The sequence below is a fragment of the Ahaetulla prasina genome, chromosome 12 (assembly GCF_028640845.1).
Source record: "Ahaetulla prasina isolate Xishuangbanna chromosome 12, ASM2864084v1, whole genome shotgun sequence".
Classification (NCBI taxonomy): domain Eukaryota; kingdom Metazoa; phylum Chordata; class Lepidosauria; order Squamata; family Colubridae; genus Ahaetulla; species Ahaetulla prasina.
Window position 1 is genome coordinate 23,658 of NC_080550.1, and position 27,875 is coordinate 51,532.

At 42.5% G+C, this 27,875-nt stretch overlaps 1 protein-coding gene and 1 long non-coding RNA gene across 8 annotated transcripts; one reads left to right on the forward strand and one right to left on the reverse strand.

Annotated features, from left to right (window-relative positions):
* Positions 1-1,742: 1,742 nt before the first annotated feature.
* Positions 1,743-27,504, reverse strand: ADAT1 (adenosine deaminase tRNA specific 1). 7 transcript variants are annotated; one of them, XR_009151970.1, is made up of 11 exons: positions 26,970-27,504; positions 26,806-26,874; positions 26,671-26,725; positions 19,307-19,437; positions 16,854-17,370; positions 10,542-10,687; positions 9,178-9,277; positions 5,324-5,443; positions 4,016-4,102; positions 3,193-3,324; positions 1,941-2,072 (listed from the first exon to the last, which is right to left on the reverse strand). XR_009151970.1 is itself a non-coding variant. In XM_058155686.1 (10 exons), the coding sequence occupies exons 1-10, from the start codon at positions 27,121-27,123 to the stop codon at positions 1,940-1,942; spliced, it is 1,509 nt and encodes a 502-aa protein (XP_058011669.1). In that variant the 5' UTR covers positions 27,124-27,485; the 3' UTR covers positions 1,743-1,939. The 7 variants fall into 7 exon arrangements, 5 of the variants coding, with proteins under 5 accessions (XP_058011669.1, XP_058011668.1, XP_058011670.1 ...); XM_058155686.1 differs by lacking the exon at positions 3,193-3,324 and having other exon boundaries at positions 1,743-2,072; positions 26,806-26,871; positions 26,970-27,485; XM_058155685.1 differs by lacking the exon at positions 3,193-3,324 and having other exon boundaries at positions 1,743-2,072; positions 26,970-27,484.
* On the forward strand, positions 2,575-7,088 carry LOC131184444 (uncharacterized). Its single transcript, XR_009151972.1, has 3 exons — positions 2,575-3,053; positions 5,877-5,983; positions 6,894-7,088. It is a non-coding gene; the product is annotated as an uncharacterized LOC131184444 (long non-coding RNA).
* Positions 27,505-27,875: the final 371 nt, after the last annotated feature.

A 27,875-nucleotide genomic window follows, 5' to 3' on the forward strand; every position in this document is an offset into this window, starting at 1 on the left:
TGTGGTGGCATGTCAGCTTCCCCGGTACCTGGATGAAACTGTCTACCTGGACTCGTTCCAGTCCGGCTTCAGGCCTGGGTACAGCACGGAGACGACTTTGGTCGCGTTGGTGGATGATCTCTGGAGGTCTCGGGACAGGGGCTGTTCCTCTGTCCTGGTCCTGTTAGATCTCCCAGCGGTTTTCGATACCATCGAACATGGTATCCTGCTGCAGCGGTTGGGGGGTTTGGGAGTGGGGGGCACCGTTTTTCGGTGGTTCTCCTCCTATCTCTCCGACCGATCGCAGACGGTGTTGGCAGGGGGGCAGAGATTGACCTCAAGGCACCTCATATGTGGGGTGCCGCAGGGGTCGGTTCTCTTGCCTCTCCTGTTCAACATCTACATGAAGCCGCTGGGTGAGATTATCCGTGGTTTTGGGGTGGAATACCATCTGTACGCTGATGACACCCAGCTGTACATCTCCACCCCTAACCACCCCAATGAAGCCGTCGACGTGATGTCCCGGTGTCTGGAAGCTGTGCAGGTCTGGATGGGGAAGAACAAGCTTCAACTCAACCCATCCAAGACAGAGTGGCTGTGGATGCCGGCATCCTGGTACAGCCAGCTTACATCATCACTGACTGTTGGGGGCGAATCATTGCCCCCCTGGGGGAGGGTTCGTAACTTAGGCGTTCTCCTGGACGATCGGCTGTCCTTAGAAGAATATATGACGGCCGTCGCCAGGGGAGCTTTTTATCAGGTCCACCTGATTCGCCAGTTGCGTCCCTTTCTCGACCGGGATTCCCTTCGCACGGTCACTCACGCCCTTGTCACTTCCCGCCTGGACTACTGCAATGCTCTCTACATTGGGCTCCCCTTGAAGAGCACCAGGAGGCTCCAACTGGTCCAGAATGCGGCTGCGCGGGTAATAAAAGGGGCACCGCGATGCTCCCATATAACACCGCTCCTGCGCAGCCTGCACTGGTTGCCGGTGGTCTTCCGGGTGCAATTCAAGGTGTTGGTCATCACCTTTAAAGCGCTCCATGGCACAGGACGGGTTACCTACGGGACCGCCTACTGCCGCCTATAGCCTCCCATCGGCCTGTGTGCTCCCATAGGGAGGGCCTCCTCAGGGTGCCATCAGTCAAACAACGTCGACTGGCGGCCCCCAGGGGGAGGGCCTTCTCTGTGGGGGCTCCAGCCCTATGGAATGAGTTGCCTCCGGGGCTGCGTCAACTCCCCGACCTCCGCTTTTAAACTCGAGCTCAAGACTTTCTTATCCCACCGTGCGGGGCTAGCTTGATGAAATTTTAAGTGGGGTTTTAGGATTGCATATTTTAGTGTTAATTTTAATTGGCCAGTTTATAATTAGTTTTTAAATGTTTTAATTTTGTCTATGTGCTTGTTTGTTTTTATTTGGCTGTTCACCGCCCCGAGTCCTTCGGGAGAAGGGCGGTATAAAAATCAAATAAATAAATAAATAAATAAATATTCTTAAAACTGACTTGGAGAAAGAACGATCCAGGGAGTAAATATTGAAGGGGCGGGGGCCAGGGTTTATTATAGTATTTTTGAGACTCCAAGTCCAGAGGGCAGCAAGGAGAGCTGTATATGCCTTCTTGCCAAATTCAGAATGTTCTGTCCTTTTTCAAGGTGGGGATGTGTGTAGCCTCGAGAGATTTTCACAAAAAAATGTGAATCAACAAAAATCCACCCTGTATTTCCATACACGAACAGAATATAAACACTTAGTCAAGCAGAAGGAAAGGCGTATATATACTTTATTCCAAAATCTTCCCAATGTGTTTTGGAGGAAGACATCATTTTCAGAGGAATAGTACCAAAAGCACTGACATGTTCTTAGTATTTGCTATGGTAAAAAAAATAAAATGGAGCATTAATTGTGCCAAATAGCTGAGAGATGCGTAAGTGATAGTCAGGCAGTCACTCGGTTCATTCTTCATGTGAAGTACTGGTAATGACGGCTGTTCCTCACCCAGGCACCAAAGGTCTGGCTGCGCAGTTCCTTCCACGCCTCTTGATATGAAGCAGCAGCTTCTTTGTACTCCCAGTATGTCTGCAGTCTCTTGGCTCTAAAGAGAGCAAATGACACTTGGGATGGACTCCTCTACTCTCTGGCTCAAGGCATGGCTGGACAAACATTCAACGCTACCCTTTCGTAGCCTTCTTGGGGCTTGCCAAAAGCTGCAACCATCTGTTTACTAAACAATGTTACTGTATATAGGAGGAAAGCATACTGGCAGTTCTGCCTTCTTGCACAGAAAAGACTACTGAACACAGGGCCTGAATCCAGGGTGAGCGTTCACTGTCTTGCAAAGAAACTTAAGGTGGACAATGACAGGCTTGGTTTCACAAAAGTTTGGGAAGAAAAGCTATCGCCTCTCCACAAGGGCACCTAGGCTTTCCAAACACTTCCTCATTTGGTTCTGGCAGAACTGGCCCTCTTATGAGGCAATCCACCCAGGTGAACATTTGCTAAACATGTTAACCCTATAGAGCTTGCACAATAAAACCATCAATTTTCCACCAGGGTTTAAACTTAAGCTTCTTGTGAGATGAGTGGCTATATAAATTTGATATAGACAAGACAGGTAGACAGATAACAACTCTGCTAATATAACATCTGTTGTCCCTTAACCAGTCCCTGCCCATTAGCAACTCTGTGGCTGACATTCTGGGCTCTCTTGCAGAGGCATCTTCCAAGTGAGGCTCTAAAAAGCAAGATGTGGTCTTTGCTACCCCAAAGAAATAGCAGATGCCTGAATCGCTTGAGCTATGCAGCAACATGTCAAACCTGGAGAGCTGGGTTGAGCTGGTTGCCAAATGACTGGCCCGTCTTACATGAGTGCAAAGTTGTGAAGTCTTATGCCAGAAGAGGATCCTTCATAGGTCCTATATGGCTTGTCAAGTAGATACATGCAGGGCTATATATATTTCAGTTTATTCTCCCTATCTGGTTCCCTCATGCAGGGTAGGAATGAAGCAGAAGATTCAGGAAAGGACAAGAGAGGAGTATTTTTCTGGGATACCGGGCCCAACCTCATGAAATCCAGGTGACACCTTTGCTTCAGGAATGCCTTGAAAATCAAAACTAATGTTTAGAATGCTGTATTGGGGTTGGCATATGTTCGCTCATCTCTATTCGATTCATATTTGTTTACATTCACATTTTATTAGCTGTATGGCCCTCACCTGCACTGCATAATGCCCCTGCACAGCGGCCTGTTTGCGAGCTGCCGGGACTTGTGGCTTCTGTCAGCTTTCCCATTGACTTTGCTTCTTGGAAGCCAGCATGCTGCTAGTTGCCATCACACGAGGTCCTTGCTTAATAATGGCAATGGGGACAGCAGGATTGTTATCACATTGCTTAGTGATTGAAATTCTAGCCCTAGCTGTCGTTGTAACCCAAGAACTATCTGTACTGAAAATGGCAGTTGTCAACCTTTAAGGACTACAAAAAAAAATCTTTGCCTTCTCAGAGTAGCAGAATACAACCAAAATCCTCTATCTTTGGTAGTTTAGATTTCATCTAATTTCATGCAAATATAAAGCAGAACGCAGCTGCCTGCTCATCATGGAAATGTGCCTGGGGCAAGTGATCATTTTGAAAAATATTTTCAAAAAAGGCAGGCGTAGTGAAAACATGAGTAGCATTTGACCAAAATTTCGCAAGGAATGCACTATCACTCCATCAATCCCTGTCATTCAGGAAGATTTACTGCTCTGTGAGGTAGATCTGGGATGGCAAGAGACAGGAAAAGGTAGGCCTGCTATGGGAATGAGGCAAAGCAGCAATCCCAACGGGGAAGACTCAGTATAATGAAGCTGATCTTTAAAGCCTTCATGTGCACATTTGGGTTCAAAACAGCAAACAAAGAGCATCAGAGCAAAACATACGACGCACAGCAGTGGAAAAACCAAAAACTGGATGCACTGAATAGGAGAGAAAGAAACCCTGAAATGACCATGATCTGAGAAGAGAGTAAGGTAGTGTTATAAACAGTCCTGGCCTTACGTGAGAGTTTCTGGTAGGTTTTTCGGAGGAATGCTGGCCACCACCTCTAGAAAAGCATGGAAAAGTTCCACCTTGCAAATTCGAGACCTGTCAGTAAGAGCAGATCAAGTTCCAGTCAGATATACTTTCTGGCAAATTCCCATAGCAAAAGACCACAACAACTATTGCAATATTTGTTTCTCTGCAAGATGCCCAGCTACCAAGAGAATTGATGTTGTGGAATCAAACTGCTGTAGCTGGCTGATTACAAAAGAATCTAATATCTGAATGCTTTACCGAAAGATACTCATTTAATTACTGCTGAAATTGTTTTAAAAAGCTATTCCTAAATTCATAGTTTAAAATCAAATATCAGATGTATCATACCAATATGCACCACATATATCTGGCCCAAATGATTTTGGAGGGTATAGAAATGACACACACTGGTGATATTTGTGCTCAGTAACATCGAGTAACTGTAGGCATCACCCTGCTATTGAAGGCTGCATTTATGATAGCCTGGTATATAAATCTTGCAGGCATTAAATCCAACGTCTGCTGTACCACTTTCAGTGTCAACCATGAGTATTGCAGATGACTACCAATTGACTATGAGTCATCAAGGCAATATATTAACTGTTAGCAATCACAAAAAAACTCCAGAATGACCACATTTGGGACAAATTATCCCTTAGATGCTCACTCACAGGCTGCACATGTTGATTAACAGATTGTTTACAACCCTACAGTTTCTTACAAACTATATCCACTTTCTAAGCAATGAAAGTCCACATCTCTACCATCCATGTATCAAAAAGCTTTCCTCCTAGTGATCAGATGGAGCTTCATCCTATAAAAAGTACCCAAATTAGCTAACCTACCTAGTTCATCTTCCTGGTCAAACTCTGTCCTCTCAAAACTAATTATTAGTCTCTGTCTTCTGTAAAGTTGCCAGTAAAAAAACACTGAAGTGCAACACAAAGGCATATAAACACTCTTCGAGCCTTGCTGCTTTATCACCTCCCTATATGCTCCCAAATGACTTTAGCTCTTAGCACAAATAGTTTTACAGCTGCAAAGTTTAGATAGGAATTCATACCACATAATGTGGTGTAGGTCAGGTGAATTTGTTCCTTATTAAATGCACACTTTTATTAATTGTTTTGTCATAAACCATATGTGGGAGGAGGTAATTGCAATCTGTTTATGACTGTCCTAGGAAGAAGTGATCACCATACAACCAGCATGGCTTATCTCCTTATCCAGAAAATACTCAGCAAAAGTCACTTGTTAACTCATGCAAGGCTTTAAACTATTTGCTCCAACCTCTGCTTTTTCTTAATCAACCCAAAGATCCCCCGTTTTGCCATCCGAATGGCTGGTTCTATTGAACTGCAACAAGGACACTTCCATCGCTCTCTAGGCAGAGCCAAGGCAGACAGGAATCTGTTGGCAAGAAGAGGCACATGACATGCCAAAGTAATAAATCAGGCACAGGCAACAGGAAATTTAAAATCCAAGCAAATATTTAATAACTACAACTTGAATCCAAAATCACCAAATAAGGACAAAGAATACTAAGAGTGCATTTATAGTTTCTTTATTTAATCAATCAGCTGATCTATATATTAGGTAGACTTTCATGGCCAGCACCAATCTCAAGTACAAAGCAGACCACTTTCACCTATGAAGATGGTAGCCACAGTTGCTGGCAAAACTTCAGGATATCATCAGTAAGGGGACCACAGCCTAGTTAGAAGCTTATCATATTGCATCTAATTATCTCATACAATAGTCTCATAAACTTCAGAATTTCACAATCTGAACCCTTAAGATATTTTGTAAAGGTGATGGCAGTTTTTCAATTCTTTTATAACAGGTGGAGGAAACAACTTCCCACATGTGGACGCCATCTATTTTACTACCACCATCAGTTGAAAAATTTGGCCTTGTTCGCTCAGAAGATTTAAGGGGCAAAACAGAAGTGTAAGTCTTCATTTCATCTACTTAACACACTTCCATTAATCCCATACACCATTATTTTCCCTAATCTTAGTTTTAAGGGGCCAAAATGTGCTCCTAAATTTATCTCCAAATATTGGCTGTATTGACTTTTGTGACACTAAGAGTTCAAGTCATGCCCCTACAGAAATCGGAGGAAAAATCAGGAAGTCCCTGGCTGCTAAAACATTGCCCACAGGTGATCCTCTGGAACAGTATTCTTTAAAGCATGGATTTTCAGGGCCATGCTTTAAAGTCAGTTTATAAATGTCAAATACAGTGCTACCACACGTAAGACCCTTAAGCAACTCTGCAAGAAACTAAACAACAAGCACATCATAGGTTTTTTTTTCCAAAAGAGATCCAGGATTGGGGAGGAACCAGAAGGGTTGCGGCGAGACTGGCTGGAAAATAGCAGGCTCCGATGAGCCTCATGAAAATCCAGCCAAACCAGTCGGGGGGTCTTCAGACCATCTTGTAGGGACGGTGAAGGAGAGGCACCTCGGACGACCAAGAGGGACAGGCAAGTTCCTCAAAGGGTCGGAGGCAGCTCTCTGACCCGGCGGCGGGGGTGGCGGCCATTAAAACGACCGCTCTGAAGCTGGGGCAACCTGATTAAGATTTTGTGCAGAAACAATATTTGAATGGAATATTGATACCAGATGAGCGATTGGCCAACTCATAGGTAAAAAAGGAATTTAAAATTGTAAAAGAGGTCCCAGCGCAGAAATAAGCAGCTAATTGGCACTTGGGAATTTTAATGGAGGGAGAAGTACAAAGAGGAAGTTAGAAAAGTTTCTACCTGGATTTAAAATTGGAGAAATTAAAAATAATACAGGAAAAAGAAAAGTGAAGGAAAGCACTTTTTAATGAAGATTTTAATTATTTGTGACAGTTTTGATATTGGAAAGAAGAACAAAGAGGAAGCTAAAATATCAAAGCACAAGAAAGGAAATTTTATAATTGCATTTAAAATGGAATTTGGAGAAATTAAAAATAATAAAAGGAAAAGAAATTGAAGAGAAAGTGTTTTTTTATGTGGATTTAAAACATTTTTGCAAATGTGTTACTTCGTTGTCTTGGGAATTGTGGATTGGAGAGAGACATCTGCTGGTGGAAAGAAAGCACAACAACAATTGTTTTGAAAATTGAAGGAACAGCAATGACCTTGACTATGGTGAGGAACTTTAAGGAGTATTTGTTCCTTTTTAAACAGCTGGGTTCTGACTTTGAAAGAAAGTGAAAAATAACATAACGTTAAATTTGGAATGGACTAGATAAATATTTGAACTGGATATTACTTGGAAGTAAAAAAAGAGACTACATGGACTTGAATTTTAATTAAATATAAATTAAAATATTAAAAAAAATTGAATTGGCAATATGGAGCATTGGGAGTATGAGGAATTAATGGAGATGCTTAAAAACATGCGTGAAGCATTCAAGGGTAATAAAGAAGCAGAAGCCTAGTTAGAACACACACAAAAGGAAAAAGAAAATATAAATGAGAAACAGGAATATAATATTGAAGGGAAAATAGTTGAAGATGAAAAGATAGATAATTACATTGGGATTGACAGTGACAAAACAAGAATGGATGGGGGAAATATCTCCTAGAAAAGACAGGAAGAGAAGGAAATGGGAAAAGACTCAGTAAAAACGGGGAGAATTATGAGAGTAACAGTCCTAAAAGTTAAGAGAAAGAATGCAGGGGAAACGATACAATAAATATAAAAAGAAGAAGAAGATAAGAGAATGGGACAAAGGGAGGAAAAAATTAAGTGGAATTTTGGAGAAACCAAAAGAAAATGGTTAAAAGGGGAAGAATAATGGAGAGAAGGAAGGGAAATAGAGCATATAGTAGTTGATTTAAGGGAATTGTGTAAATAGTAGAAATTGTATGTAAGAAGCAAACAAGATGAAGTACATTGTTTATTGTAAAATGGATCAGCAGATGCAATATGAAATGTAAACTGGTTTAACTATGAAAATAACTGAAATTAAGATATAAAATTAAAATGTTATAGATAAGAAGTAAATATGATACATATTGTTTAATGTAAAATAGATTAAAAAATGAAATATGAAGTAAGTTGGCTTAATTATTAATAAATGAAAGCAAGAGACAAAATAGAAATGTTAAAAAGTGTGATGGGGATTTAGAAAAAGATGTTGTAAATGATGAAATAAAATAATTGATGTTAAAACAAGAAATTAGGAATTAAGGAAAATAAGAGGTGGAAGGTTAATTAAATTAAAAGGTTTCAATGTAAGAATGGAATAAGATAAAATACATTGTTAATAACAAAAAAATGTGATGGGGATTTTGAGAAACATATTTAATAAATGGAGAAAAAATCGGGGTTGCTCGGATACCATTTTGGAAAATACTGAATTGAAAATGAATACAACAATAGAGAGAATGGAAAGAGGAGTAGAGGGATAGATAGGAGAGGAGAAGAGAGGAAGGAGAGAGAGGAACAGAAGAAAGGAAAAAGGAAAGGAAGAAAGGGATGGGTAACGAGTAGGAGAGAAGGTTAGAAAGCGAGGAAGAAAGAAGGAGTGGGGGAAAGGAAGGGGAAGGAGAGAATGAGAAGGAGAGGAGAAAAAGTAAAAAAGGATAGAAGGAGGGAGGGAAGGGAAAGAGAGGAGGAGAAGAAGGATTGTTGTAAAATAAGGGAGCTGGCAATCCTGAGTATACTTAAAATTGGTTAGGATGAAGAATGAACTAATATGAAAGAAGAGAATATGTATGATTAACAATGGATAAGATAATTGAGATAATGTTAAATTAGGATTTGAAGGGCGGATGGTGATACTGTTTATATAGTAAGTATAGAAGGCATTAAGGCAAGATAAAAAAATAGGGAAAAATAACATTTTGGGAAAAATTGAAATATGTAAATTGTGTTTGGACATCACAAGTTGTATAAGATATGATCCGGTCAATACTCTGTTCTAAAATATGTATATGAAAGAAAAAAATCAAATAAAACTTGTTTTTCAAAAAAAGAGAGAGATCTAGGATGAAGTATTGACAGCCAGAGCTCTTTGTTTTGCCATACAGTGATCTTTCAATCCCCCCCACCCCCTGCTGACACACATATACACCCCATCCCTGTGGACTCAACACTCCACACAAAGGGATCTAGGCAGAATCCCTAGGCCAGCACATGTACCTGGATGTCAAGCTCCCAATCCTTTTCTTGGAAGTCCCTTGTCTAAAACCATGTGAAGTGACATCTAACGGATGCTCTGGGACAGCACTCCAACTGATAGCTGGAAAATGGGGTGAAAGAGAAGTTATTTTCAAAGAAACAGGTGCTATCTCTATTGCTGCAACACAATTCCTTTAGACAGGATTTTTTTCAAGCTACACCCCATTTTGGACAGCGTCCAAGGACCATGAGCTTCTTTCATAACTTTACATAAGATTCAGATTACTGTTTTCTTGGAAAGCAGGCTTAGAAGTAAAGTCACTCTCATAATTGGTCAGTACTATAAATACCAAGCTAAAAACTAGATGCCATGTAGCTACTTTTATTAGAACTGCTACAGTAACAGAATCTTGCAAGCCTCAATGTGCTTTACTTCCTCCCTCTTTTATCTTCATGAGAATTAAGGGGATGGCCTAAGAAGTAAACAATTTTCCTGGCCTGGGCTTAAGCTTTATCTATCTGATTGTTGCCTTGATAAGGATCTTCCTTCTGTCTTTCAAGGTCTAGATTCACCACCCATTCTATTAATTAGTGGTTCAGAATAACTGATTTCCAAGACCCTTTTGAAATTCCCAGAACTGACTATGACTTCACCATCTCCCCAGGCTGTTGTGATCAGACACGCTTGGCATAATTTAGTTTCCTTCAACAATGTCATCTGCCAGGACTCTGAAAATGCACCTTCTCTGCACCTGCCCTTTGGAATGAAGTTCCCCCTGAATCTGGACGGATCCCACCCTACTGGCGTTTCAAAGGACCCTAAAGATTTGGTTCTTTGCCCAGGCCTTTGGCTAGGATGGGTAAGCCTCTTCGGAGGAGTGGGTGTATTTTGTTGCTGCCTGGTTTTGCCATCTCTTATTTCTTCCTTATTGCTGCATTTTTGATTTGTAGTTTTGTTTTTATGAACTGCCCACAGATGTTGAGAATCAGGCAGTGCACAAAGTAAATAAAATATCAATCAGGAATCAGTTCATCAACCAGTAACATGTTTGTTTGTTTGTTTGTTTGTTTGTTTATTAGGTAAGTGCACATGCAACATGCATGTGAATAATAAAAATTCACCACCTTCTTTGTCATTAATCAAGCCTTCTCCTCCTAGCTCATCAGTTGTCTTTCCTATGTCACAGTGACACCACTGGAAGTGATTATTATAGGGATTTGCTCAAAGACCCAGTCTCAGTCTGCACAGCTCTAGTAACAGACCAAAGATGCAGTTCCCATAACACACCAGCTCACCACAATCTATCCTAATAAGCAAGGATGTGAAAGGGTAAAAGAGAATTCTCACAAATTCATCCCCTTCATATTCTTTCTGTGATATTTACCTGTGCCACAGGACACTACCTTTCCTTGTCCCAGAAAATGGCCAGACTTGGCTGCTTCATGACTATGGATGAAACCTAGCCGGGACTGTAGAATTTCCAACTCTTGAACCTGGAAACCATCTGGCAAATGTGAGACTAGATGACACCTAGGAAGGAGGGGAGGAATAATGTGTGTATATAATATGTGTGTGTGTGTATATATATATATATATTTGTTTTCTGAGGTTTTCGCGGGTATTTGTATGTAGGTCTTTGGTTATTCGGGTTTTCTCCCGCGTAAAATTGGAAGTGTCTTGGCGACGTTTCAACGAAGTCTCATTCGTCATCTTCAGGCTTCAGCTTCGTGCTTCTGGGAGCAATGTGTGATTGCAGCTGTTTCTTCCTTTTTAACTGCTAGTGGGGGTTTGAACTGATTGGGTGGGAGCTTGGCTGTGCTCTGATTGGATGTGGGTTTTTTTGTGCTCTGATTGGCTGGGGGGGTGTGCTGTTTGGGTGGGGGCTTGGTTGTGCTCAGATTAATGTGAGTTGCAGGGGGATTTGAGCTGGTGAGCTGCATTGCTGTTGTTTGGCTTCGTGTTCGTGGTGGTGCTACATCTTCATAGTGGGTGTCAGTCTGCTGCGTGTATGGATTGGAGGGGTTTGAAATGGCTAATGTTGCAGCTGCGGTCTGGCTTCTGGTCCTTGGCCATGTTTCATGATCAGTGTGGGTTTGGGTCTGCTTTCTGAGTGGATGTGTGGTGGTGACATCCTGTGTGGACCTCATGAGTGTGGGTCTGGTGTCATTCCTCATGTTAGGGACTCGTTTGTCAATAAGGGCGGGTTTCCAAATAGCTGGTAGGCGGGAGGTATCATCTCGTTTGTTCATGGTGTGTGGGCATTTTTCTATCTCGATGGCTTCTCTGATTATTCTGATGTTAAAGTGTTCAGTTTTGGCAATAGTTCTGGTCTTTTTAAAGTCAATATCGTGTCCTGTGGCTTTAAGGTGTTGGACCAGGGAAGAAGTTGGTTCCTCTTTTTTGACCGAGTTCTTGTGTTCTTCAATGCGTGCACTTATTCTTCTGTTGGTTTGTCCGATGTATGTGGTGGGGCAGGCGGTGCATGGGATTTCATATACTCCTTGATTTTCTAACTCAATTTTGTCTTTGGGGTTTCCTAGGATGGTGGATATTTTTCGGTTTGTGCAGAACGCTGTCTTGATGTTGTGTTTGTGGAGGATCTTGCTGATTCTGTCTGTGGTGCCTTTTATATATGGGAGGAGGGCTGTGCCATTTTCTTGTTCTCTGTCTTGGATTTTAGTGGGTTCTTTTTGGATTAGTTTGGTAATCTTATTTCTCTGGAATCCATTAGATGTTAGTACGTTAGTGAGAGTGTGCAGTTCGGTTTTTAGGTGTTGTTTGTCAACTAAGCTTTTTGTTCTGGAGATGAGTATCTTGGCTACGGAGTTGATCTGTGCTGGGTGGTGGTGTGAAAGTGCATGCAGATAGCGGTTTGTGTGTGTTTTCTTCTGGTAGATGGTGTGTCCTAGGGAGCCATTGGGTTTCCTGTAGACTAAGACATCTAGGAAGGGAAGTTGGTTGTTAACTTCTGTTTCCATGGTGAACTGTATTTTGGGGTGTAGGCTATTGAGGTGTGTGAGGAAGTTGTCAAGTTTTTCTTTCCCGTGTGGCCAGATTATGAAGGTGTCATCTAGGTATCTGAGCCAGAGTTTGGGTTTGTGATCAGATTTTTCTAGAGCTTGGGTTTCAAAATGTTCCATGTAGAGGTTGGCAATGACAAGTGAGAGGGGTGATCCCATGGGTGCTCCTTCTATTTGTTTTTATTTTTGTCCGTTATAGATGAAGTATGTGTTGGATAGGCAGTGGTTGGTCAGATCTAGGATGTGCTTGGGGGGGTTATATTTGTTTTGGATAGCTGTCAAGGCTTCTTTGATTGGCACTTGGGTGAAGAGGGATATGACATCAAAGCTCACGAGTAGGTCGCTGGGCTGTACGTTTTGTTTCTTTATGATCTCTATGAATTGGAATGAATTTTTTACGTGTGAGGCAATGGATTCTGCATAGGGCTGTAGTTGTTTGGCGAGAAATTTGGCTAGGTTTTGTAGAGGTGAGCCTATGGAGCTGACTATGGGTCTGAGTGGGGTTCCTTCTTTGTGTATCTTGGGGAGACCATAGAGTTTAGGGCATCTGGATCATTTCTCTCTGGGAATGATTCTTTGTTGGATTTCTTCGCTGATGGGGGAGGCTTTTATTTTGGATCTAGTGGTTTTTTCTAGGTAGGTGGTGGGGTCTGTTTTTAGGGGCTTGTATGCAGGGTCTTGGAGTAGGTTGGTTAATTTGGTTTGGTAGTCAGATGTGTTCATAACCACCGTGGCGTTGCCCTTGTCTGCTGGTAGGATTATTATGCTGGTGTCTTTTTTCAGGTTAAGTAGTGCTGTCTGTTCCTCTTTGGGTAAGTTGCTTTTGGGTGGCTTGCTGCTGCAGAGGATGTTGGTGATTTCGAGTCTGATTTTGTTAGCATCATCGGGGTTGATTTTGGTCAGGCTGGTTTCAACTCCGCATATAATGGTTTCAGTGGGGATGTATTTGGGAGTGACTGCAAAGTTGAATCCTTTGGAAAGGACATTTTACGCGGGAGAAAACCCGAATAACCAAAGACCTACATACAAACACCCGCGAAAACCTCAGAAAACACACACACACACATATATATATGTAGGTCTTTGGTTATTCGGGTTTTCTCCCGCGTAAAATTGGAAGTGTCTTGGCGACGTTTCGACGAAATCCCATTCGTCATCTTCAGGCTAGGTGTTTTCTCCTAGAAGCACGAAGCTGTAAACACCTAGCCTGAAGATGACGAATGGGATTTCGTCGAAACGTCGCCAAGACACTTCCAATTTTACGCGGGAGAAAACCCGAATAACCAAAGACCGACCGACCGACCGACCGACCGACCGACCGACCTACCTACCTACCTACCTACCTATATATATATATATATATATATATATATATATATATATATAGGTCTTTGGTTGTTGGGTTTTCTCCGTGTAAAATTGGAAGTGTCTTGGCGGCGTTTGACGAAATCCCATTCGTCATCTTCAGGCTTCAGCTTGCTTCTAGCAATGTGTCAGCTGTTTCTTCCTTTTAACTGCTAGTGGGGATTTGAACTGATTGGGTGGGAGCTTGGCTGTGCTCTGATTGGATGGGGTTTTCTGTGCTCTGATTGGCTGGGGTGTGTCCTGTGTTGGTGGGGCTTGGTTGTGCTCAGTCTAATCTGTGCTGCAGGGGGATTTGAGCTGGTGAGCTGCACTGCTGCTGTTTGGCCGTGTTGGTGGTGGGTGCTGCAGAACTGAGCCAGCTGCACCAACACAGGACACACAGCCAATCAGAGCACAGCATCCAATCAGGCACAGGCTCCCACCCAATCTTCAAATCGTCACTAGCAGTGGAAGAAACAGCTGCGATCACATTGCTAGAAGCTGCTGAAGCCTGAAGATGACGAATGGGATTTCGTCAAACGTCGCCAAGACACTTCCAATTTTACGCGGGAGAAAACCCGAATAACCAAAGACCGACCGACCGACCGACCGACCGACCGACCGACCTACCTACCTACCTACCTACCTATATATATATATATATATATATATATATATATATATATATATATATATATATAGGTCTTTGTTTGTTCGGGTTTTCTCCCGTGTAAAATTGGAAGTGTCTTGGCGGCGTTTGACGAAATCCCATTCGTCATCTTCAGGCTTCAAGTGCTTCTGGGAGCAATGTGTGATGCAGCTGTTTCTTCCTTTTAACTGCTAGTGGGGATTTGAACTGATTGGGTGGGAGCTTGGCTGTGCTCTGATTGGATGGGGTTTTCTGTGCTCTGATTGGCTGGGGTGTGTCCTGTGTTGGTGGGGTTTGGTTGTGCTCAGTCTAATCTGTGCTGCAGGGGGATTTGAGCTGGTGAGCTGCACTGCTGCTGTTTGGCCGTGTTGGTGGTGGGTGCACATCTTTTCATCATGAATAATCTCCATAAACTCAAGAGGCGGTTTGCTCTTCCAGGTAACTGCATCTCTTGCCATCCCATCACAACTGCTGAGGATTTACAAAAGGAACAAGGTATCCTTCATGTTGCACTGCTAAAGTACTGTGCTGTCCCATCATGGTCACCTAGTTATAACTTACTCACCTTGCTACAATGGCCGGTGCAGAGCTTCCCGACTGTGGGGCACTGACCCACCACCAGGGCTGGCAGGTAGATAGGCTGCTGAAGGAAATGCATCAGAAGTGCTCCCTGCCAGCCAAGAACATTCAAGCGTGCCAGTTTATCACTACAAGACATGGAGGCTGTCTGGGCCCCACGGCCTGGTTTGATCCGTAGCAGCCCTATGGTATGATATTCAACGCCTGGCCTTGAGAATCCATTATTTCTCCTTGGACACATTTGGCCCCTGTTCTATGTAGATCCACTATTTGGGTTCCTCTAAGGTGATCAGCTGGGAACTCTGAATTATTGATAGAATTGCTATCATCCATTCTTGGTTTCTTGGGAGAGGAACCAGTGACTGTTTCTTCCTTTTAACTGCTAGTGGGGATTTGAACTGATTGGGTGGGAGCTTGGCTGTGCTCTGATTGGATGGGGTTTTCTGTGCTCTGATTGGATGGGGTTTTCTGTGCTCTGATTGGATGGGGTTTTCTGTGCTCTGATTGGATGGGGTTTTCTGTGCTCTGATTGGATGGGGTTTTCTGTGCTCTGATTGGATGGGGTTTTCTGTGCTCTGATTGGATGGGGTTTTCTGTGCTCTGATTGGATGGGGTTTTCTGTGCTCTGATTGGATGGGGTTTTCTGTGCTCTGATTGGATGGGGTTTTCTGTGCTCTGATTGGATGGGGTTTTCTGTGCTCTGATTGGATGGGGTTTTCTGTGCTCTGATTGGATGGGGTTTTCTGTGCTCTGATTGGATGGGGTTTTCTGTGCTCTGATTGGATGGGGTTTTCTGTGCTCTGATTGGATGGGGTTTTCTGTGCTCTGATTGGATGGGGTTTTCTGTGCTCTGATTGGATGGGGTTTTCTGTGCTCTGATTGGATGGGGTTTTCTGTGCTCTGATTGGATGGGGTTTTCTGTGCTCTGATTGGATGGGGTTTTCTGTGCTCTGATTGGATGGGGTTTTCTGTGCTCTGATTGGATGGGGTTTTCTGTGCTCTGATTGGATGGGGTTTTCTGTGCTCTGATTGGATGGGGTTTTCTGTGCTCTGATTGGATGGGGTTTTCTGTGCTCTGATTGGATGGGGTTTTCTGTGCTCTGATTGGATGGGGTTTTCTGTGCTCTGATTGGATGGGGTTTTCTGTGCTCTGATTGGATGGGGTTTTCTGTGCTCTGATTGGATGGGGTTTTCTGTGCTCTGATTGGATGGGGTTTTCTGTGCTCTGATTGGATGGGGTTTTCTGTGCTCTGATTGGATGGGGTTTTCTGTGCTCTGATTGGATGGGGTTTTCTGTGCTCTGATTGGATGGGGTTTTCTGTGCTCTGATTGGATGGGGTTTTCTGTGCTCTGATTGGATGGGGTTTTCTGTGCTCTGATTGGATGGGGTTTTCTGTGCTCTGATTGGATGGGGTTTTCTGTGCTCTGATTGGATGGGGTTTTCTCCGTGTAAAATTGGAAGTGTCTTGGCGGCGTTTGACGAAATCCCATTCGTCATCTTCAGGCTAGGTGTTTTCTCCTAGAAGCACGGCTGTAAACACCTAGCCTGAAGATGACGAATGAGACTGTCAATGATCTGAGATGTACTGCTTTCTCCTTTGCTTATTTCAAATAGGTTTCTATCCCTTGAAGCTGTAAAGACATTGTGGGATTATTAAAGCCATTCTTGTTAAATCTTGGAAGCAGCACAAGGTTTGGGACAAGCAGAAAACAAGAAAAAGAAGAGTTCTCTGTCCCGCAGCAATTAATTTACCCTTTCTAACCAGCAACAGCCAAATAAAATATGAATAGGGTCTTAATTTGCTTAATATGAATTGCACATTTTTGCAATATAAAGACCTCTCCAAATCCATTAAGATGTCAGTTACCCAGGACCTTGCTAGCATAAGAGTAAGCTGAAAATTTAGGCATCGGTGCACACATCTTTTTCATCATGAATAATCTCCATAAACTCAAGAGGCGGTTTGCTCTTCCAGGTAACTGCATCTCTTGCCATCCCATCACAACTGCTGAGGATTTACAAAAGGAACAAGGTATCCCTTCATGTTGCACTGCTAAAGTACTGTGCTGTCCCATCATGGTCACCTAGTTATAACTTACTCACCTTGCTACAATGGCCCGGTGCAGAGCTTCCCGACTGTAGGGGCACTGACCCACCACCAGGGCTGGCAGGTAGATAGGCTGCTGAAGGAAATGCATCAGAAGTGCTCCCTGCCAGCCAAGAACATTCAAGCGTGCCAGTTTATCACTACAAGACATGGAGGCTGTCTGGGCCCCACGGCCTGGTTTGATCCGTAGCAGCCCTATGGTATGATATTCAACGCCTGGCCTTCGAGAATCCATTATTTCTCCTTGGACACATTTGGCCCCTGTTCTATGTAGATCCACTATTTGGGTTCCTCTAAGGTGATCAGCTGGGAACTCTGAATTATTGATAGAATTGCTATCATCCATTCTTGGTTTCTTGGGAGAGGAACCAGTGACTGTTTCTTCAATCTCCCTTTTATAGCTCTCTTGTACTCTGCAGTCACTGCTGCTCATTCTGGGTACTTTTTTAAGGCTCAGGAGCAAACATGGCTGGGCATCCATTTCCATCATTGGGATAATGGAGCCATCCCCACCTACAAAAAACAAAAGAGTGTACAACTTAAAGAGTAGAAGAGATATATTTTCAACATCAGAAAACAATTATCTAATGATAAGGAATGGTGTCTTGGTAAGAGGCCAATTTCCTGAGAAACCTAAGCAACTTCTCTTCACTAAATACAAGCTCGATGGACACTACTTTATAGATGACCCCCACCCCATTAAAGACCTTGGAGTTTTCATATCAAATGATCTAAGTACCAAAGCCCACTGCAACTACATCGCAAAAAAGGCTTTAAGAGTTGTAAACTTAATCTTGCGTAGCTTCTTCTCCAGAAATACTACACTACTAACCAGAGCATATAAAACATTTGCTAGACCAATTCTTGAATACAGCTCACCTGTCTGGAACCCATACCTCATTTTAGACATTAATACAATTAAGCGTGTCCAGAAATATTTTACAAGAAGAGTTCTCCACTCCTCTGATTACAACAAAATATCTTATGCCACCAGACTTGAAATCCTGGGTTTAGAAAATTTAGAACTCTGCCGCCTACGACATGACCTGAGCTTAACTCATGGAATCATCTGTTACAATGTCCTTCCTGTTGAAGACTACTTCAGCTTCAATCAACAATACACAAGCACACAATAGATTTAAGCTTAATGTGAACCGCTCCAATCTTGATTGCAGAAAATATGACTTCAGAAACAGAGTTGTTAATGCCTGGAATGCACTACCAGACTCTGTGGTCTCTTCCCAAAATCCCCAAAGCTTTAACCAAAAACTATCTACTATTGACCTTACCCCATTCCTAAGAGGTCTGTAAGGGGCGTGCATAAGAGCACCAACATGCCTACCGTTCCTGTCCTAATATTCCCTTTGATTGTATACAATTTCATATAGTTATTACATATTTATGGTTATATATATGCTTATATTTCATATAGTTATTTCATGCTTATGCTTATATATAATTTTGTGACAAACAAATAAACAAACAAATAAATAAATAATTTAACAAACTATTAAATTCCATGAAATAAAAGCACAGGAACAAAATATCAGCTAGTAAATAGGAATATATTAGCAATGCTGCTTTTATTTGTAATACGGTAATATAAATAAAAATAACAATTGAGTTGGAACCACCGCTTTCTATGAACAGATTTAACAGTCTTCTAGCCAGAGTATGTATAACGAGCCAAAATATTATATTATTTGCAAGCATCAGTGAAATTTCAGAAAGACAAAGTGAAGTGGATCTACCAAAAACTAGCTGTAGGATTGAATGATTCTATGATTTCATAACCAAACAAAGTATATGTAAATTGGAATAGTTTTTAAGGTTTAAATTGATTTGAACCTCTACATCTGGACTTTTGCATATATTTATTCAATAATATATACAATTATCAAAGCAACAGCATTTTATTTACAGCAGATAACAGAGAATCTTTGAGGCTCAAGGTTGAAATGAGGGGTCCTTGGTGCTCTTGAAGCTTGTTTTCTTGTAGAAGTTTCATTACCCAAATTAGGTAACGTCATCAGTGCACTAGTTTGGGTAATTAAATGTCTACAACAACCAAGCTCAGAGAGCACCAAGGACCCCTAATTTGCGACAGATTAAAAACACATCAGCCAATAATTTTGTAATTTTTAAAAAAGTTTAATATCCAGTCTTTCCATACAGAGAATGTAAAGGTATTTCCCATTTTGTGATCTTGAGAAGTTTTTCAGGTGACTTATCAAAGTGAGGTACTGATCCAAATAACTTTCATGATCTCTCCAGTCCACACTCTGTTGTCCCATTAAGAAACTGAGTACTTCCACTACCTAAACTTTAACTCCCTTCTTTCCACAACATATACTCAAATAAAATGCAGCAGTACTAAGTCGCCTACCAAGGTGACAAGCAATTCTCCCAAATATAAGAAAGTCAATGAAATTATTCCAATAATACTTACAAGGTGTGCGACTGGTAAAAAAAACAAAGCTGATAAGCGGTTTGAGAAGCCATTTCCCTTTTTCGGTCCCAGGGGTGAAAATGCTAGGCTCCTGACCTACAGCAGCTAGCCAAAGTTGATGAATAAGATACCTGATGGGCAAGAGGATAGAATCCTTAGAAAGTACAGAATAATTGCCATTCTTAAGACACGGAAGAGTAATATGGCCCCAGAACTTGGTTAAAAATTATGAAAACTTCTTTTTTTGCTGCTGAAAAGAAAAAGACAGCTAAGCTAATTAATGAAAAATATAAGGGAGGGGGCTCTTTCGGCCAGAAAGAATTGAGAAGAGAATTCGGTAACTGCCAGAAATAACTTAGGACAATTATTGCAGTTGGGGGCATTATTTACATCTACAATCCACCTTTCCTAAAAATGTCCTGCAATAAGAATCACTTTTAGAAAACCAATGCAGGTATTCCTTGAACGTTCACTTACTGAATGTTCAAAATTACAACATCCCCACCAAAAGTACTTATGACCTGGTCCTAGTCACATATCTTGCAGCACCACAGCAATCATTCGCTCTTACGAATGACCGTAGAGACGCTACAACATGCTCCTTTGGCATCAAGCCTGAGAGCCCCACGGTCACCTCCTGCACAGCCTTGGGTGCCAGAGCCCTTGTCCAGCCAAATGGAGAAGCGCTAGACCAGTCTCTCCCCTTCCCTTCCGATCCCTGCCCCCCTCCCTTGCTAGATGCACTCTAAGGCCTTTTCCAAATCGCAAGAAGGGCTGTTGTGCCTTGTCCTCCCTCCTCTCCTCAGCCGGGCCCCTCCCTCCTCCTGCCGGGCCTGCTATCCATTCAGAGTCTGATAATGAAGAGGAACGGCCTCGCATGCCTCTAGCCCCCAGCCCTGGCACCATGCCCGGACAGAATGTCAGGAATGAACAAACAAACCTCACTCCTACAGCGTGTGAGCACGAAGCCAGCCACGTGCTAGAATTGCCGGCAGCAGATCCGGAGGAAGGGAATTCACAGTGGACGGATCCCCACTTCCGGAGATCTGAGAGGCGACATCGGCGGAAGGAAGGGAGGAGCAGGCCTGGATAAGTGCTGAGTCATGGAGCCACACCCCATGGCCTATATAGAGGATCTGCTTTTTGGCATTCCTTGAGTCAAGCAAAGTCTCATCTGATTTGCTGAAGTCACACCTTGGATTCCTGCCTGCCCTGAGAAATCTGAAAGGAATTTGGCAAAGCTGCAGAGACTTCGTGGCCACGCTTGATACAGACTTCCCAGACCCGGTCGTCGGAGGGGGAGTGGACACGACAGGGGCTCCTAATCAAACCTGCATTCCAGCTCCATCACATTTCTCCCTGCAGCTCAAGACACTCTTCTTTCACTGGAAAAATGTAAAAGTTGTGTTGCAAAAGGATGAAATAAATAGGGTAACCAAAGAAGAATCCTCCAAAATTGTCACTTTCCCCAATGCAGAGCAGGAGAGACCATATAAATCCACGAGACAACTTCGGGGAATGACCAAGTCTGTTGCCTGGAAGCTTCCTCCTTGGGGCTAAAAAGAAAAGGAAGACCAGCATTTCCAATTTTCTGGAAGTCATTTCTGTTAGTTGCCTCATGGAGTTGCATGGTCCCTCCTGCTCCGCATTGGGGAAAGCAACAACTTTGGAGGATTCTTCTTTGGTTTCCCTGCATGTTTCTTCCTTTTGCGACGCAGCTTTTCCATTTCTCTGGTGAAAGCAGAGACTCTTGAGCTGCGGGGTAAAATGTGACGGAGCTGGAAAGCAGGTTTGATTAGGAAGCCCCTCTTGCAATTTGAAAAAGGCCTCAGAGCATGTTAGGGAAAAGAGGGACAAGGGGCAAAGGCACACCATGTTCTCCAGTTCCACAGTAGTGCAATTGCTGAAATCCAGCCAGTTTGGTGCATCAGCAAGTGGAAGGGCAGGGCTGCAGCCACTTGTGAGAAAAGCTGGGCTCAGCAGGAAAGGGAAGAGGATGGCCAGGTGCTTCTTCACTTGTCTGGACAAGGGCTCCAGCCTCCAAGGCCACACAGGAGATGAGCGTGAGCAGCGTGGGGCTCTCAAACATGGCACCAAAGGTGAGCAATTGATGACAGGGTGGTGAGGAAAGCCCAAGCAGCTTGGGACCCCAAGGGGTGAGAAGAGCTTGGGACCTCAGTGGATCAGGGGAAACCTTTGGTGGCCAGAGACAGTGGTTTTATCCAGTGGTGGGATTCTACTGGTTCGCACCAGTTCGGTAGAACTCGTTGTTAAGTAGTTAAGCAGTACAGAGAACCGGTTGTTAGAAGAAATCTCTTTTTGTTTTGTTTTTTCACTTTACAGGGTTAAGCCTGTAAAGACTTACAACTTTCTGGTGGTGTTTCCTAGCCTAATCTTTATTGTCCTGCTTGAAGAAACTGCCTCTCCATTAATAATAATAATAATAATAATAATAATAATAATAATAATAATAATAATAATAATAATAATAATAATAATAATAATAATAAAATAGATAGACTTCCGGTTTGGCACCGTAGGTGATGGCGGTGATCTTTACGATCACCAACCTCTGGATTATGTGGAATCGCTAGGACAGCTTAAATCTGCTGTCCAGCGGTTCGGAAAACCCCCTCTTCGGGAGAAGGAGAAGGGGTGAGCTGAGGGCAGAGGTTGAATTTCCCTAAAGCCCCTGAGAAAAAAGGGGTTTGAAGGGTTAAGTTCCCTCCAGTAACCCGAAGTGCTCCAGATCCGAGGATTCTTCTGCTTTGGCGGAACCAATCACCACGACCAAACGCCGAGATTTATTTTGGACAATAAAGGATTATACCGGACAGAACGAAAGTGGGAGAACTTTAAGCAAGTAGCCAAGCCGATTCCCCGATACTTTGTAACAAGCTTGAAAACAGCAAGAAAATGGAGGCTGTTAACAAGTTAACGAGTGGAAAGCGAAAGTGATACTTTCAGCGTGTGCCTCTGCAGTTGGTAATTTGCATGTTACTTGCTGCTTTAACTCTTTGCTGCCTGCTGATAGAATCTAGGGAGATTTTTTAAATACTGCTTTAAAAGACTGTGTTTCTCAGAAGTTAAGAAGATTTAAAGTGAATATTAAGTTGGAAATAAATAAATAAATAATTTTATAGAAGATGGCAGCCAAACAATTAAAGTCTACTGTAACAAAGAGCTCTGGAACTTTATCAGCTGGTGCCTCTCCAGCTCATACAGCAGAGACTAGAACATTGAATTTAGAGGCGTTACAAGAGAACTTAAAAGGCTTTATAGAAGAAAAATTTAAAGTAATAACTGATGAGATGTCTGAAATGAAAGAGCAGATATCAGAAATTCAAGTGGGAAATAAAGAAGTTAAAGAAGGATTTGTAATGGCAGTACAAAGTTTGGCAACGAATGTGATTTTATTGGAAGAGGAGGTTGAAGAAATTAAGCAACATAATTTAAAATTAGAAAATAAAATGGATGAATTTCAAAGTAAAATGGAAAAAACAGAGGATGAAATAGTTTTGATACAATATAGAAATATGGAATTTGCTCTTAGAATTCGAGGTTTGAAAGAAAATAAGGAAGAGAATTTAAGGGAAATTTTTTCTGAAGTATTTGCTGAGATATTAGCAGCTCGTCCAGCAGATGTGGCTTATCAAATTGAAAAAATATATCGTGTGAATTCTTGGATAGCAAGGCAAAAAAAGTTGCCAAGGGATGTTGTTATTTATTTTACAAACAGAACAGTGAGAAATCAGATTTTGCAAGCTTCATATAAGGGGGAGAAGATTCAGATTGCTGGTCAAGATATTTTGATATTAAAGGAAATTCCACCAAAAATGTTAAGGGCTAGGAAGGAATTTGCCTTCCTGGTGAATGAACTTAAAAAACATCAGATTGAATATAGATGGGATATTCCAACTGGTATAATAGTATATTATGCAGGGAAAGTACATCGTTTCAATACGGTTGGAAAAGCAAGAGAATTTTATGTTGAGGTATTGGAATTGGAATGTTGAGGTATTGGAAGTCTTCCCCCATTGGAAGCTAGAAGAAGGGAGGCTGAAGTGAAGTGAAGGAAAGAGAAGTGAAGCAGGTACAAGAACAGATTGTGATGGAAGAAGATTTATTACAAGTGTTGGAAATACCTACGACGGGTTTAGATTCAAAAGAACAAAGGCTGACAAGAGCTGCTGCTAAACGCAAGGAACAAGAGATGAAGGCACAACAACAACTGGCAACTACTACAATGGAAACAGTGGGAGGAGCAAGGCCTAAAGTAAAATGTGATCTGCGGCTGGTGTTCCAAAAGTTTCCTTTGGCGATAATGGCAATTAAACTATTATCTTGGAATGTTAATGGCCTGAATTCACCATGAAGAGAAGGAAAGTATTTCATTATTTGAAATAATTTAAAAATGACATTACCTGTTTACAAGAAACACATATTAGATCTTGCTAAATGTTGGAGATGCGATTGTGAAGATGCTACTTATTACCATATATGGTGGACTTGTATAAAAGTTAAAGTATTTTGGATTAAAGGCTGGTGGATCATGCAGAATATTTTGAAAAAGAAGATTAAGTTTACTCCGCAGTTCTTTCTACTAGGAATAATTATGGACTATACAGCTATAGAGACTAAATTGATTTTGAACTTAATAACAGTCGCAAGACTTTTGATTGCTCAGTATTGGAAGAAAGAAGAATTACCTACAATCGAAGAATGGACAAAACAAAACAACAAATGGACACTCAAAGTATCAAATCTGGCAGAGATGACAAAAATCTCCGCTTACTTGAAAGACTATATACTAGAAAAATATATTTTAGAATGGAAAATGTGGATTGATTATATTTAAAATAAGTATCAGATAAAAAAAAAAATATCGAATAGCATATGAGTAAATTTAGGAAATATTTTGTATTAGATATATTTTTGAAGGAGAGGGGAATTGAGAGTGTGACTAAGTGTGGTGTGACTAAAGATTATAATTTAGGAATTATTTTGGATTATGATTGTTAGTTTTGATACCCTGCATTTTGTTCTGGGAAGTCGGGGTGGGGGTGGGGGGTAAGGGGAGGGAATTGGGGGGTGGGTAGAGATGGAGTGATGGTTAATGTACAGGGATTATTGAAGAAATATAATTAATGTAGGGTCGGGTCTGCATAGTTACCATTTTAGAACGGTGGGGAGGGAGAAAAGAGAGAGTAGGAGGTAGGAAAGAGGAGAAGAGGAAGGAAGAGGGATAGTAGAGGGAGAAGGAAGGTGTAGGGTGGAGGGAGGAGTGGATGTAGATAAGAGAAGGAGAGGAAGGTTTGGAAAGTAAAAGAAGGTAGAAGAGGGAAGAGTGTTAAAAAGGGTGGTGGTGACTGGGCAAGCCCGACTAATTGTATATAACTGTACATTGGATGAATTATTTGATATGATTGTAAAAATAAAACTTTTTATAAAAAAAAAAAAAAAATAATAATAAAATAATAATAATAATAATAATAATAATAATAATAATAATAATAATAATAATAATAATAATAATAATAATTATTATTATTATTATTATTATTTAATTTTAACCCTTTAAATTTTTTATTTTTTTTTTGGTTTACATTTATACCCCGCCCTTCTCCGAAGACTCAGGGCGGCTTACAGTGTATAAGGCAATAGTCTCATTCTATTTGTATATTTTTACAAAGTCAACTTATTGCCCCCCCAACAATCTGGGTCCTCATTTTACCTACCTTATAAAGGATGGAAGGCTGAGTCAACCTTGGGCCGGGCTCGAACCTGCAGTAATTGCAGGCTACTGTGTTCTTAATAACAGGCTTTACCAGCGTGAGCTAAACCGGCCCTTATTAACCCTTATTACATTCTTAGCAGTTACAGAGTTTCTCAGTTTGTTTTTTTCTTAATTTTCTTAAAGGGGAAGGGTTGTTTTAAACTTTTTACACTGCTGTTGGGAAGAAATACTCCTCTGTTCGAGTTCTTCCAGCCAGGGTGCAATGATCAGCACTTTAAAGAAATAATTGAATAACGAAGCAGAAGCTTTTAATGACAAGGAACCAAGATGAAGTGACATTCAGCAAGGCTTATTGGCTAGCTAGAAAGACTGACATTCAAACGTGAGTTTATATACTCTTTCTGACTTTTGGTCTAAAACTGGTTTTTGGTGAAGTTTAATTCTGTGTTTAGCGATGAGATAATTTTCCCTATTCAGCTTTGTTTGGAAGGAAAAATGTTAATCTCTGTTCCTGAAAAGAAGGTTCGGAAATCTGACTAGTTCCTGTGTCTATTTGTTCTGGTAATTGGTTTAACAAGCAACAGATAGTCTGTTTGCTCCTTTGCTTTTGTACAGGTAATCCTTGACTTACAACAGTTACAATGGCACTGAAAAAAGTGACTTATGACCGTTTTTCACAGTTACAACCTTTGCAGCAAACTGTCATTAGGGCAAAGAAGCAATGTCACATGACCACCTGGCCACGCCCACCCGGTCACATGAAGCACTAGTTATGAAATGAGTAACACGGTTGTTAAGAATGCTGCAACAGACATAAATGTGAGGATGGTCGTAAGTTCAAGGACCAGTCAAAAGTGTGAAGACTGGTCATAAATGACTTTTTTCAGCCCTCTGAGTAGTCCCTATGCACATAGCCACGCCCACCCGGTCACATGGCCAGTTAGCCACACCCCCAAAATAAGCCACACCCACAGAACAGGTTGTTAAAAAGCTTGAATCCCACCACTGGTGTTATCCCTCTTATGGTCCTCCCCTTTCCTGAGGTATCCCATGCACTCTTAAAGACCAGTGCATTTGATTAACTAATGCATTGGGGAGTGGAGAGGTGGGGTTTTTCATTTAACAAGTTAAATTATCGAATCCTCGGGTTATGAATGTAATTGGCAGGCTCCATTACATTCATAACTTGAGGATCACCTGTAAAGCATCAACAAGAAAATCAATCTCCCTTCAAAAGAAAGTAGAAAAAATAAGCGTTGCTGTGATGTACAAGTATTGGTTTAGGACAGGGGAAGCCCAAATTCAAGCCTACCCTCACCTTTGAGCCAGATGGTCTTTCTCAGCTTAACTACAGGACAGTTTGGTATTTGGCCCAGAAAGACAAGAGCTTAAACAAAATCCAAAATGTCAACATGACTGCCAGAAGCTGGAAGAAAACAGGTTTAGCTCAGGATCTAATCTCTTCAGGAACACAGATCGCCAGATTCAAGGCCTCGTGGAGTGTAAGAAGTGGGTTTAGCCTAGGAATGGAGAGGCAGTTGAGTGCAGTTCTTTCAGATGATCCTTAGGAATCAACTAGCCTTCTCAAACTGCTCGGCGGCTACTGCCTGAATTCTCTCGCACCCACCTCTGGAAGCTTCTCTTGGCCACCACCTCCGCGTGACTGTCGTTGAGGACGTCCCCTGTAAAGCAGCAGCGCGGCCGGGTCAGAAGGCGCCGGAGGAGCCAGGGCGGCCCTCGCGTCCCACCGAGCCCCGCTTACCCGTCTCCCTCATCTCGGACTGGCCGATACACTTCGTGCCGGTTCCCATAGCCACGACTTCTTTCACTGCTGAGGGGAAAAGGCAGGTCACGCGACGGGGAAAGAGCAGCGCCCCCACCCCGCCGTCCCCGGCCTGCCACTCGACTCCCTGTCGAGGGCCTCACCGGGAGGCGCCCCGCCACCTTCCGCACGCTCCGCCCGCAGCACCGCGGCCAGCTCAGTCCACTCGCGCGTGCCGCGTCCCGGCTTCCCCTGCTTCGGCAGCCGCGCTTCATAATGTCGGTAGCAGAGGGACGCCACTTGGTCGGCGTCCCACATGGCCCAGGGCGGAAGGAGGGCGGGACTGACCGGAAGCGGCGCAGCCCCTCCCTTTTCCGGCGGGAACCAAAGACAGAACAAAGGTTCCCCGGCGCTCGGAGGAGATGGGATCCGGCCCTGGTTTTCGGTGGTCTCGCGGGTTGGCGTAGCCCCGGTCCCGCACCGAGCGAGCTGCCTAAAGCCAGGCGTCGCCGTCAGGGAGCGGCTAGTCAAGGCTGGAAGCGTGGCGAGTTCAATGCTACTGTTTCAGCCATGTTGGGAGCAGAGTTTTCCCTATTCTCTTCGATGTTTTCCTTTTCATTCTATATGACAGTCCTTCCGCTCTGAAGACTTATCTTGCTTGCCCACCCATCTTGCCCGGCGGCCACTCTGCCCACCCATCTTGCCCGGCGGCCACAATTTACAAACACCTTGGTTTCCTGATTGTTGAACATGCCCAGATCCTTAACTGTTCTCAAAGGGCTGGCTTACAGACGCTTGGTGAGCCAGAACCTGCTTCATTTTGAACTGTATATATACTTGACAGTTGATGGACCGGGAACTGGTGTTTGTTTTTTCTGCATCAACTAATTGCTAGAAGTGAAATGCAGAATGGTGTAAACAGAAAAATGAAAACAAACTCTTTAGCTTTGCTTCATGGGCTAGATTGCTGCAAGTTGTAATATAATGAAAGCAATATGTAGCATTACCTGGTGCTATCAGAATGGAATAAATATTGAGTAGCCTTTTTTATGGGAAGAATCAAGGAAGAA

Coding starts and splice junctions, on each gene's coding strand:
- ADAT1 (XM_058155685.1), bottom strand. CDS start 27,123: ATGTGGGACGCCGACCAAGTGGCGTCCCTCTGCTACCGACATTATGAA. Junction 19,438..26,670: donor GCCAAGAGAAGCTTCCAGAG/GTGGGTGCGAGA, acceptor CTTGCCCATCAG/GTATCTTATTCATCAACTTT. Junction 2,073..4,015: donor AACCTACCAGAAACTCTCAC/GTAAGGCCAGGA, acceptor TGCTCTCTTTAG/AGCCAAGAGACTGCAGACAT.